The sequence below is a fragment of the Python bivittatus genome, unplaced genomic scaffold (assembly GCF_059951505.1).
Source record: "Python bivittatus isolate LINGU-HERP-01145 unplaced genomic scaffold, Pbiv_v1 ctg000700_np1212, whole genome shotgun sequence".
NCBI lineage: Eukaryota > Metazoa > Chordata > Lepidosauria > Squamata > Pythonidae > Python > Python bivittatus.
This window is the reverse complement of record NW_028277098.1, coordinates 52,845,663-52,858,906: the sequence shown is the minus strand read 5'-3', so window position 1 is coordinate 52,858,906 and position 13,244 is coordinate 52,845,663. Positions and strand designations below refer to the sequence as shown.

At 43.9% G+C, this 13,244-nt stretch overlaps 1 protein-coding gene across 1 annotated transcript; it reads right to left on the bottom strand.

Moving 5' to 3' along the window:
- Positions 1 to 2: 2 nt before the first annotated feature.
- Positions 3 to 13,197, bottom strand: PIF1 (PIF1 5'-to-3' DNA helicase). The gene is made up of 12 exons (XM_025169459.2): positions 12,397 to 13,197; positions 11,565 to 11,691; positions 8,085 to 8,210; positions 7,838 to 7,991; positions 6,615 to 6,729; positions 6,438 to 6,544; positions 5,703 to 5,842; positions 4,798 to 4,904; positions 4,424 to 4,511; positions 3,709 to 3,854; positions 484 to 675; positions 3 to 112 (listed from the first exon to the last, which is right to left on the bottom strand). Exons 1-12 carry the CDS (start codon positions 12,967 to 12,969, stop codon positions 56 to 58), a joined length of 1,932 nt encoding a protein of 643 aa, XP_025025227.2. The 5' UTR covers positions 12,970 to 13,197; the 3' UTR covers positions 3 to 55.
- Positions 13,198 to 13,244: the final 47 nt, after the last annotated feature.

Here is a 13,244-nt window from a genome sequence, read left to right as displayed (position 1 = left end):
TGTAGCAGCAGTTGTTCCAAAAGTAAATTAATTAATAAAATGGTACCAAGGATTCTCAGTCCGTAACGTTTTCATTTTCTTTATCAGCTTGAATATAGGGATGAAAAGAGGCCTAAAGAGCAAGAGCAAACAAAGTCAGTCTCATATTATTAAATGCCTTGGGCAGAGAAGCAGTCCAGCCCCTTAAAAGGATTATACTGAGATCTACTTTGATCTATTAAAACTATAAAAGTTCTGGCCTGTAGTTTATTAAAGAAGATGAGGGTAAATGGAAAATACCTTTAGCAAGAACTGAGGGCTACAGACCAGAAATAATTGTTCAAGAGTTTGGGACAGTTCTATCCGGAAACTTCAGTAATGCCACTAGTTGTCTATGGGCCTTGTTCTAGTCTCCTGTAACTCTCATCCCCCAGGCGTCCAGCCTGTATAGGAATATATTATCTCCAAGCTGTAGTAGTCTGGAATAGCCTAGTGACAAGTTACCTGATTTAGAAACTGGTCTTTCTTCAGCTCCCTGTAGAATCGCAGGACACATGGATTAGCTCTCACTACCTTGGCATCAAAATCTAAAACTCGAAGACTTGCAAGGCTACGGGCTCGAGAAAGTGCTACATATGCCTGCCCGCTTTCAAACACGCGAGCCAGAGAAACCTCAGCACAGTCTAAAGACATACCCTAGTAAAAGAAAAAGAAGTGAAGATTGATAAGGTAACTAGTATGCAAGACTCAGCTAGGATGTAGGAACACCAACAGTGCAATAATGTACAGGTTGTCCTCAACAGCAATTGGGACCAGAATTTCCATCGCTAAGCAATGTGGTTATAATCCTGGGAACCCTGCAGTCCCGGTTGCCATCATTAACTGAATCCCATGGTCATTAGGCGAGGCAATTTCCTGCCAGCTTCCCAACCAAAGTCAGTGGGGAAGCCAGCAGGAAGTTGCAGGTCCCAGGCTCACAGGCAGGTAAGTGGCTACTGCCAGGTGCAGGGGGGAGTGAGGGTGTGGGGGAGGGTGTGGGGGGGTGCAAGAAGTGCACAGATCGGAAAGGATGTACAGGGGTGCACGAGAGGCACCGTGCTGATCAGGGAGGGTGCATGAAAGGTGCCACATGGGTCAGGGAGAATACGAGGGTGTGCAAGAGGCACCACATGGGTCAGGGAAGGTGCGTGAGAGGCATTGCATGGGTTGAGTACACAGTAGTGCATGAGTGGCCATTGTAGCACAAGCACAGAGGGGCTGGGGGAAGGTGAGCAGGTGGGGGAGACTTACCCCAGTGGCTTGCCTGTCTTCCTTTGACTTTCTGGGGATGCCGGCATGGAAGTTTGCAAATGGTGATCATGTGATTGTGGGGCGCTTGGCAGCTGGTTGTAAGTGCAAATGGGTTGCCAAGCACCCAGATTGCACTCATGTGACCATGGGGGTGCTGGGATGGCCGGGACTCTGAGGACCAGTCATAACCACCATTCATTCAGTGCTGTCATAACTTTGAATGATCACTGAACGAATGGTCATAAGTCAAGGACTACCTGTATATTGAAGCATCTAGATAAGTCATCTCCTAGGATGTTGTACACCCCAGGGCTATTTTATCTTTGGAATGATAATGGAAAATAATTTATTCAGTAACTAGAATTATAACTATGAGCTTGCTACATTCTGACTGCAAGACAAAAATGTCCTAGTAACTATTTTTTTTAATGCCCATGTCCTCCTGGTCTTGACTAACTCTCATTTCCAGTCCACAGCTTAGGTAGCTTAAACTATTTAGTTCCAATTTTAAGTAATTCTCCCTCCCCTCCCTACACAATTTTTGCTACAGACACTGTCTTAACACACTTTTTCTATAGAGTAATTGCTGACATGATCAGGGGCTGGATCTGCTCAGCTCCTACTGTTACTTTAGGCTGCTGCAACCATGCATCTCTCCTCCAATAATGGAGAACCATCCTGCGTGACCTTCTTTGCTTGCACAGCAGAAGAGACCAGACACCTGGCTTCCACAGAGAAATTTGCTGGTGCAATATCTGATTGGTGCTTTCCAGAGCAGTTAGCAGGTCTTATGCAGGCTTATTATAAACATGAGTGTAGCACTCTTTTGGCTTCTGTATTTACACACCATTCAAAAGAGACAATTAAAAAGCTAAGAAGAAAACAGAAAGACCAGAACACATCCTCTCCAGCAGCCTACACCCAGATAAGCAGGAATTAACACCAGACAAATAATCAGGCAGGAGACAATAACCTAATCAAGGAACTACCAAGGAGAAAACCACACCCCCACCAACACTGTCAGGGCAAGCTGCTGTATATAAACAGGGAACAAACCCCACACTCATTTGCACTGATGATACTACCTAGTCAGATAATTAAACATCTGCAGGCAAACAACCAAGCTCAGAGAGCACCAACAACTCCACAGTTCAACCCTGAGCTACATATATTCTCTTCTATTGGACCCAGATAACCCCTAGATGCTAGGGAAAAGTTATTGTATCTTTCTGCTGCCATCTAGGGGTCTTCTGAATTTTTGCAATCTTGATATGACAGCGCTAGACATACAGGTAGTCCTTGCTTCACGACCCTATTTGGGACTGGCAAGTCTGCTGTTAAGCAAAGCAGTCGCTAACTGGGAAATCACAGGACCACAACTGTGTTTTCTGGCTGGAAAGAGACAAGACTACTCAGTTTCACACCTTAGGCTTCTGTTTGCCTCCTAACCACTTCCCCGCCCTTTGGAATGCTTGACTGCCTGCTTACTCTCTTGCACACATTGAAAGCACTGCTTTCCCACTGCTGGTGTGATCTCATTGCTCTTGATGTGTAGAAGGATACTCTCTTGAAATCCCTCTCCAATCTCTCTGCTGTGTGTGTGTGGGGGTGGGGGGTGGGGGGGAAGGGTCAGGCAAAGGAGAGATTGCCTGCAGAAATTACTTGCTTTTTTTCTTCCCTCCCCTCCCCTCCCCATCCCCCACAGTGCAGAGATTGGAAAGAAAGAGATTTGTGGAGTCCTTGGGGTTCTCTGGGCTTGGTTCTTTTCTTGCAAACATTTCATTACCTGGCTAGGTAACATCTTCAATGTTAAAATGGGATGGGGTTTGCTTTCTATTTATGTGCTGTGGCCTGCCTTGTCAGTGCTGGTAAGGGTGGGGTTTTTTTTCAAGACAGTACTGTAAGCTGTTTGTGTAGTGCGTCTGTGGCTCCCAGCCTCGGCTGCCGACACAATCACATTGCTTTCAGAAGAGCAAACAGCAGGTCAGGCACAGGACAACACATTTTGATTGTAATAGTGATCATGTGACTGAGGGATGCTGCGAAGGTCACAAATGGTTGTAAAGTTATTTTTTCAGCACCATTATAACTTTGAATGGTCACTGAACAAATGGTTTGTAAGCGAGTATTACCTGTACATGATTTGCTTGGTATTAGAAGATCCTATTTTAAAGTTTAAAAATAAAGCAGTATCTTAACAACACTTAGTGTACAGCATTGCTCTGCTCAGTTTCATAAATCACTGGCAGGAGCAAACCAAGTAAGTTGGATTCCATCAGGTATGGGCAAAAAGGAAGGAACTGACTAATAATATTCCAGGACTTTAAAATTGGTAAAGACTTTAGTACAAAGAGCAAAACTCTGTTGTTAGTTAAAGAGGCCCAGGAACAGAGCACTATTACTGTTTTGTTTCCCACAAAAATAGGATGGATAACAAACCTGGCTCTTGTGGATAGAAATGGCCCAGGCAAGCTTCAGGGGCAGCTGCTGGCGACTCAGGTAAGTCCCTGCTGGCCCCTTAAAAACCCATCGCTCCAATCCAATAACATTAGTCACGCCACAAAGGAATCTCACTTTGGGCAGACCTGCAGCAAAAAAACAGAAGTCAGAGTACAAAGCACTCCTACATCAGTTATCGGGTACAGGCAATATGCACAACTACCGTATGTCACAGTACTTTCCTAAATCTTCTCACCTGATATAGAGTAATTGTCAATTAACTGTGAAGCAAAAGTAGAACTGCTTCTCCAAAGAAGCTGTGGCACAAAGCACAGAGGTCTAAGACTATAGTAAAACTGTTCTAAAGGAACAATGCACAGAGTTACATTAGAAAGAGAAATCTAGACTTGATCTGCAGCAATGGAGTGTTGATATTTGTAGTTTGTAAGATCTCAACTAGATTTTTTTTTTTTGGACAAAGGGGAAGGAACAGCATTTTCAAGCAAGTCTGTCAATAGGTGAGGGGTGGAGTTTTTCTGTATATGATATAACTCTCTTGATGTATTTCTTTTTTACTTTTTTTTAATATTAATGCCAGTGTTGCATTACATTCTTAACAGTTGAATGTATTTTCTTCCTATTCATTACAAAAAGAGACCAACAAACATGACTGTCCATGAGGAGATCCTCCAAAGTGTGCCTGTCAGAAACCAACCTTTTCCTTCAGCTTCAAATCCAATCACAACTCCACGAGCCCCATTCACTAGACCTCGAGAAACATCAAGATTCTTTGTAAGCATCACCTAGTGAAAAAAGGATAGAGATAGGAATCCCTTTGTGCTTTTTCCATGGCAGCTTCTAAAACAGACTTACTGCCACTGCAAGTCAACAAAACCATCCTCCATCCATTCCTGGGTAACGGAATCATCAGAAGAGCTCAACTATTTGGATGTAGGTGTTAAAATCAAGGAGACTCTAGCATTTGGCAAGATCTGATTCCATATATGAATGTGATGCAAGGAAAGAGAAGAATCTCAGGAGCAGCCAAAACACCTCAACCTCAAGCAGTGCTCAATTTTGTTTGTTCACCTGGGCACCTTCCTTGAGTTCAATAATGTTGTTCACAGGGCATTGTGCATCAAGAGTCTTCACCAACATAGGATCACTGTCAACAGCCTTGAAAGACCTTAGCATTCCTGAAAAGGAAAGAACACTTTATTCACTAGAATTCCCAATGTGGTGCTTGAAGACTTATATCCTCCCAGACATCCTGCTACACCCGGCTTAATTTTTTTCAAATTAAAAAATAGCAATGGAAACTGGCATGCTACCAACTAAAGCTCCAGCCTCTAGACATGAAGACCTTCAAAGTATTTGAAGAAATAAAATGGTAGCAGACTACTGGACATGGATTTGTAAATGTGCACAACTGCTATAAAAGGAGTAGCAGGGAGGAAGGGGAATAGGGTGATAATAGAAAAATAAAGATTTGACAAGCAACATCCCTACCTAGTTAATTTCTGGGAAATGTAGGTTCTATGACTCAGCACAAAAGTTATTGTGTGAATAGACAACCCAACATTGGATCTATTTTATGAAGCTTCCCACAGTATGTTCTCAAATATTTATGTATTTATTAAATTTATATGCCGTCCATCTCCCAATTTTCAGATATGTCCAACTGGTCCAAAAGAGTGGGGACTTCTAACTTAATTTCTTTTGAAAAATAGCTTCCTAAACCACAAGCCTTCCGGTTTATCATTCCACAATCCTAAATATTTTGAACATCAAGAGTTCACGATTCCCAAAGTGCAACCCCATAATCTCCACAATTGGTGGAGATGGAGCATATTTTGCCATTTCATTCAAAATAGAAATGGTATAGAATAATTCCCATTATTGGCTCTAAGTTTTTACAACGCATATTGGAAGTCTTCTTCTTTCTCCAAGGAAAGAGCTATTTATAGTGTCTCACTAGGATGCATGATTCTTACCAGATAATTGCTGCAGCTGCATGGTATTTGTGAACTCTACATCATCCTTGTGAGTACACAACCGCGTAGCCAGTATTCCATCTCTCTCCACTCTTTGCATTACTGTTTGGGTCAGCAGTCTGGTGACTTCCTCTGTACATCTGTCAGATTGTGGTAGAGGTATTTAAAATCACAACAGCTAAGATCTGCAATGGAGATCCATGGGTGCGTAGGAATCCTGGCATCACAGCAACTCTAGAAAACACTAAACATTTAGCTATTGGACAAATTGTACTATACATTTCCCTGCCTGTTAAAAAAAAGACCATTCCTCCATACCAACTTCCTATCCCACTTCACTCCATGCATGTTACAGTACAATTCCATCAGCCCCAACCAGCCTAGCTAGTGATAGGAAGAGTAGCTGAACCAATGCACCAGGAAGGTAGCAGGTTGCCGCAACAACTGCCACAAATTATTTTAGTGGTGGCAAATATTAGCCAACATTTCTTAGGATCCCACCATTCAACGAATGTTACACTCAAGCAAGTTTTGTAAAGAATTAAAAGAAAATTATGAAATTTCAGTCAGTATTCAAACTTGGCAGACATAACACGTGTCAACACATTCAGAAGTAAAATTAGGGAGAGATGGGAAAGGAAGAACTATCTCTAGGCCTTGGTCATTTCACCCCAAGAGGACAGATCCCATCCTTTCCCACTGGTGGTTCTAATGGACAAGGAGATGACACTTCACCTGCCAAGACGGACAGCATTCAGAAGAGAAATGAACTCCTTGTCAGTCTGTCTCCGAACCTCTGTCAACTCCATGTTCAAATGGATACACTTCCTCCAGCTCTTTGCCTGCAAAAGCACGCTCCTGGTCAGCCAGTGACAGACCATGTAGTTAGAAACAGCAGCAATCACAACAGACCTGGAAACAGAACTTGGGCTGTCGGTGGTCTTTGGCAACAGGAGGCAATTGCAAGAAGTCCCCACAGATGATAAGCTGGATTCCTCCAAATGGTTCCTCACATTTCCTGACATCTCTAGACAGAAAGCAAACAGAATAAAGGTTCAAAAGAGGGTTTTTTAATGCTTTGGGCTGGAAAATTGAATGCAATACCCTAGAATAACATTTTCTAATCTGGCACTCTCCAGATGTGTTGGGGCCCCAAATCCCAGGATTCCCAGTCAAAATGGAAAAGCACCAAGTTGTGAAAGGGTATCCTAAAATTAACTAAGCCATACTCCCATTTCCAATGGTTCTGTTGCTAGTTTTCTTTGAATCCTCCCTTCCTCCCCTTCCACATTACCAGCTACAATCCAGATCCCCCATAGGCCCCCAATCCATTGCAAAAGTTCATACTTCCTCTACAGGTAAATCACACCATTGGCACATTCCCTGCCAAAACCTGTAAAGTCTTTTGGGGATTTCAGACACTTTTAGTGGGGTGGATGGAATAGTAGTGCAAAATTGGAGAATATTGTAGTATATGCTTCATAGTACACTAAAGAGCTAGTGAAATTAGGACTGAAAATCAGAGCTGGAATCTAAACCAATACATGAGTAGACAAGATGACCAATTTTTTAGTTACTAAACCTATATTACTGTGGCAGAAAGGTGGCCATTTTATGACTGATTGATTGGTTGAATATCTATCTTGCTGAAATCTCATGACTTTCAGCTGTTTACATGATAAGCAGAAAATAAAACAAAACATCTGTGGTATGATTAAAGCAATGAAAATAAATTAAATCATAAAATTAATAACCAAGGTATAGGTTAACAACAGAACTAAGAAAAATAGAAAATAAAAAATAAAAGATGGCACAGTAGGTAAGCATCGCTGGAACCTTCTCTGGAAAAACTTTCAACAGTCTTCTAAAAGCCACCCAGGAAGAGGCTAGTCCAATCTCCATAGGGCAGTGTTGTGCAAACTTGGCCACTTTAAGATGAGTGGACTTCAACTCCCAGAATTCCCCAGCCAGCCATGCTTGAAGTCCACTCATCTTAAAGTGGCCAAGTTTGGACAACACTGCCATAGGGTGACTGCTCCAGAGCAGTTTGCAAGGCTTCATGTGGTACCCTAGATCCATTTACCCAGGAGCAATGTAAGTACAGGAATACATCCAGGAAAGAAGGTTCTACATACCTAGCCACCGCCTCCAGTTTATCAAAGAATTCCCCCTCTACCATTGAGATCTCATCTATGATCAGACAGTGGCAATTCAGCCATTGCTGCCGAACCCCAGGTCTCTGGGCCAGCTCGATACACTGATGCAGAGGGGCCTTTCCTGATCCAATACCTACAAAAGGGAAATGAAGAGGGTGTGACAGTGGCATCCCAGGCCCAAATTCTTTCTGACCTTTTTCCTTCCCAAGATCTCAATTCCAATTACCTGCAAAGGCATGGAGTGTGATGCCCCCAATCTGACATGCTGCCACTCCTGTACTAGCTGTGACATAAGTGCCGTTTGGAGGAAATGAGGCCACAATCTTTTTCAGTAAATAGGATTTTCCAGTTCCTTTGAAGACAAAAGTTACATTTAAGCAAGCGCCATTCAGCTCAACAATTCATTCAAAGTTGCTCATATTCTCCTCTCCACAAATTTTCATCATATAAGGACTGTTTAAATGGCAAGTACTGTACAAAGTTTGCTGTGCTGGAGTAGTGGCATTTAGGATGCAACACTGGGTCACTTAAAAGAGAGCAATTCCACTGAACCAGGGAACTCATCTAAGAGCAAACAGATATGTTTATTTGTTTAAGAAATGTTAACAACATAAAAATCATACAGATATTGAAAGGAAATAGAGTAGAGAAAAATAGTGCATAGTGAGAAAAGAAAATAGAAAAAAGAGAAAAGGAAAAGGAAGAAAGAAAGAAAGAAAGAAAGAAAGAAAGAAAGAAAGAAAGAAAGAAAGAAAGAAGAAAAGAAAACATTGTACAAAACCATATATAACAAACCATACATGGACAAGACAAGAGAATCTGGTTAATGGAATGCTACTACAACAATAGACTTCATGAGAGGGAATATATGAAACGTATGAGGGAACAATGGATGGACAGAAGACCTACATCCACACTAACTGAGAAACAGCTAGTTAGCCAACGCTTGAATATAGTGACAAGGAAGCTGCTCTCACAACTTGAGATAGATCAACTACACATTACATCCTGGACTCAAGAAGACCCAGAAGAACAACTGGATGTGCAGCCAACGACCTGAAGCTAGAATGTCACTGCCACCAGAGTTCATTACAGAGCACAGCAGCTGATATGAGGCATAAGATCATGGATAAACTAGCTACAGTCAACCCTCAAGACTGATTACCAAGGCTCAGTGAAGAAGTACCATCAGATAGCGTGCTAGAAGATGCCAATAGAGCCCTCATGACAATCCCAACTACCACTATAATTCAAATCAATGAACTGGTATACACTACAGCTGCTGTAATCCTGGAGATGCTTGGCTACATGATCAAAAAGAACAGCAGTACATACCCCTCGCCCTGGAAAATGAGGTTGGAGGCTAAGATCAAGGCAACTCAGAGAGGAGTTAGTCAGCTGGTAGAACTACAGAAGGGTGTGGAGATTAAGGATAAGGTTCAACTACTGAAAAAATACAAGGACCTGACTCTGAAGCTCTAGAGACTGCTAAACAAAGGCTCACAACACTGGCTACCAGGCTAAGGAGATACGCTAGAGAAGCAGAGGCCAAGAAGATAAATACCCTGTTCTCCAAAGTACCATCCAAAGTGTACTCCCAACTTCAGGATAACAACACAGTAACAGCAGAGCCACCAACAGCAGAAACTGAACAGTACTGGAAGAACATGTGGGAGAAAGAGAAGACACTAACACCAGTACAAAGTGGCTGCAGGACCTGAGAGCAGACCACAGCAATCTCCCAGAACAGGAACCAGTCACCATCACAGTAGCAGACATCCAACAGCAGGTCAAGAACATGAAGGGCTGGACAGCACCTGGCCTGGACATGATCCACATCTACTGGCTAAAGAAAATAACAGCAGTGCATGAATGCCTAGCAACATAGATGAACCAGCTGCTAGCAGCAGGCTGCCACCCAGACTGGCTAACACAAGGAAGGACAGTGCTTATCATGAAAGACCCTCACAAGGGAACAGCACCATCCAACTACCAGCCAATAACTTGCCTCCCCACAACATGGAAAGTCGTATCAGGCATCACAGCTGCCAAGCTACAGGACCATACGGGCCAGTACAGGAACATAGCTCAGCAGAGCATTGGGAACAACACCAGAGGCTCAAAACACCAGTTGCTCATAGACAGAGCAGTCACCCAAGACTTAAGGCCTAGACAGACCAATCTGAACACAGCCTCGATTGACTACAGGAAAGCCTATATCTCAGTGCTACACACATGGATCTGTGAATGCCTGGCACTATAGAAAGTCAATGGGACACTAAGGACCTTCCTCAAGAACTCAGTGGGATTGTGGAAGACAACACTGGAAGTCAATGCAAGACAGCTTGCACAAGTGGCCATCAAGTGTGGCATATACCAAAGTGATGCACTGTCCCTGCTGCTGTTCTGCACAGGCTCAAACCCCCTCAGCCAGATAATCACAAGGACTGGATACAGATACAAGTTCAAGAGTGGCACTACCATCAGCCACCTCCTCTAGGTGGATGACATCAAGCTGTATGCTAAGAGTGAACAAGACATCGACTCACTGATCCACCTGACACGGATCTACACTGAGGACATTGGGATGTCATTCAGACTGGAGAAGTGTGGCCAGATGGTAGTAAAGAGAGGAAGGTAGTTAAGACTGATGGGGTAGAACTACCAGCGGGCCACATATCAGACATACTGACCAGCTACAAGTACCTTGGTATCTCACTCTCACATGGGAACCAAGATGAGGAGACAAGGAAGACAGCAACACCCAAGTACCACCAAAGGATAAGACAGGTCCTGAAGAGCCAGCTCAATGGGAAGAACAAGATCCATGCCATCAATATGTACACCCTGCCAGTCATCAGATATGAGCTGACCAAAGGAGGACATGGAGGCTGCCGATGTGAAGACCCAGAAGCTCTTCACAATGTACAGAGATTTCCACTCCAAGTCCAACACCCAGAGACTGCACACCAGCCAGAAAGAGAGCAAATGGAGTCTGGTGAGTATCAAAGCCACTGTCCTGGATGAAACCCAGAGCATCCAGGAGTACATCAATAAGTTGCTACCCAAAGATGAGCTGCTGAGAGAATGCCTGAGGCAGCAGCAGACATTGGAGGAAGTTCAAGCAGAGGAAGTGCAGACAGTTTGAAGGTCATCCTACAAATAAAAAATGAAGGTTCCAATAGAAGAGAATATATGTAGCTCAGGGTCGAACTGCGGAGTTGTTGGTGCTCTCTGAGCTTGGTTGTTTGCTTGCAGATGATAACATCATCAGTGCTAGGGTTTAGGGTTTTACAATACCCAATAATCCTTGGGATGAGGATTTTATAATACCCTAATCAAAGAACTACCAAGGAGAAAACCACACCCCCACCAATACTAGCAGGGCAAACTACTGTATAGAAACAGGGAGTAAACCCCACACTCGTTAGCACTGTTGATGTCACCTAGTCAGGTAATGAAATCTCTGCAAGCAAACAACCAAGCTCAGAGGGTACCAAGGACTCCACAAAAAATGAAGGGTCAAAGAAATCTATTCATACACACCTCAAAAGAAATCCCAAACCATTAGGCAAATCTCTTATGAAGGAGAGCAGTGGAAGTTCTTTAGCTTGAATCCCCACCACTGTCTGGTCATAGAAAACATCTGGGATTCCTAATTTGAAGTGACTACAATCACAGACCCTTCTCACCCCTTTTTGTTTACCAGCACTCCCTGTGAAGAAGACATTCTTTCCACTCAACACAGCACTCAGCACCATTGACTGCTCCTGGGAAAGTGTTGCTCGGGAGCCCATCGACCAAGGCTTCTTCACCTGCTGTTCTTCAGTCACCTGATGCGACAATCCACATTTAAGTGATGTTCCAAAGGTAGAAGTTATGCATTCAAACCTCAATAAATCAGAATTGGTTATTACAGTGGCTGAGTGCCACTAAAGGATTACACTTCTATTTCTTTGCCAAGAAGGGAAAGGAAGAAAAATCCTGAGGAGGGAAGATGAGTTGGGAGAGCAAGTTCAATTCTTGTGGGAAAAAAGGGTTTTCATTAACAATTCCCAGTGACATAAAGGGCTACAAGAGGAATTGCTGGCAGAAGGGATAATAATTGTAGTTGCATTAGTGTAGGAAAAGAGCCAAGGAGTGCCCAGTACTGTAGCTTGTGTCCAGATACCAAATATTTTATTGAATAGAGGTATTAGTCTATCCAACCAGACTCAATAGAAGCATATTCATTTTGACATGCACACCCAGCCACACAGGTCCAATACAGAAAACACCTCCTACATAGAGGCAAGTTTAAACAAGCAACAGAAAGCCCAGACTTGGAATATGAAAACTTTTCTAAAGGTACTTAAGGAATAAATCAATCTATCTTCCCAACATGGTATCCTTTAGTCAACATGGTCAATGGCTGTCTGGGATTTTGGGAAAACACCATCAGAGGGTGTGATTCTCTGCACCTTTACTGCTGAAACTTACTGCTGGTGCTCATAGGCAAACTTATGCTGGTGCTGATCAGGCAGAAGACGACAGTTTACCTGTCTCCCATCCGCTGATTCCATAGGACGCTTCCTAGACCCGCAGCGTAAAGTCCGGCCTCTCGTGGGGGTGGTTGCAACGTTAGCCAGAGCTTGTCTGGCATTTGCTTGTTGCACATCGCGGGCTTGCACGGGGCTTACTGTGTCAAATGTGCGTGGCAAGTTAGAGAGGAGCCGTGTGCGCTCAGCCACCGGCCGCATTCCGTGCTGGGTGGCTTCGAATTTGATGCGCAGGGTCTGAACAAAGCGACGCAAGCGATCCGGAGGACAATTAGAGAGCAGCAGCTGCACATAATTGGAACCCGCGGGGCCCAACCGGATCGAGCTCTTCCCATCCTTCAGGAAACGTGTGAACAGACGCACCTCATTCTGCCGCAAAGGGAAGTTCTGGAGACGCCCTGGACCCGAGGTATTCGTCACCTGTAATGCCAGTTCGCGAAACTCATTCCGGCCGAGGGTGACCGAGGCATCTCGGAGAAGCAGGCGATTGGGGGCCGCCGCTGCACCCAAATGCTCAATTGCCACCGTGCAGCGAATCCTCCCATCCAGTTCTGAGCCTTCTGCCAGTTGCATTCCGCTGGGGTGAAGACGAGAGTGCAAGGCAGAAACATTACAGAAAGAGATCGAGACCGACTAAAGTCTACGTCGTACGCGGAACAGACACTTTAACTAGCTATTGAACAAGCCGGAGTTTGAAAATACATTCCCACGGTAAAGTTTCTTTTCTCCGCCGTAGTTCTGCTTCGACTGCATGCGGATTCAAATGTTTTCTACCGGTCGCAGCAACCAATCAGCGCTTTGGAAGCTTTAATTTTTCAGCCAATGGAAAGAGGAGAGGCGGGGTCAGA

What these genes read in the sequence shown, in the direction of transcription:
- PIF1 (XM_025169459.2), bottom strand. Translation starts at nt 12,969, where the DNA reads ATGCAACTGGCAGAAGGCTCAGAACTGGATGGGAGGATTCGCTGCACG. An exon ending in CTTCTTCACAGGGAGTGCTG is followed by an intron (nt 8,211 to 11,564) that starts GTAAACAAAAAG and finishes TTGTCTTCAAAG; the next exon opens with GAACTGGAAAATCCTATTTA. An exon ending in AACTCAAGGAAGGTGCCCAG is followed by an intron (nt 4,512 to 4,797) that starts GTGAACAAACAA and finishes TTTTTTCACTAG; the next exon opens with GTGATGCTTACAAAGAATCT.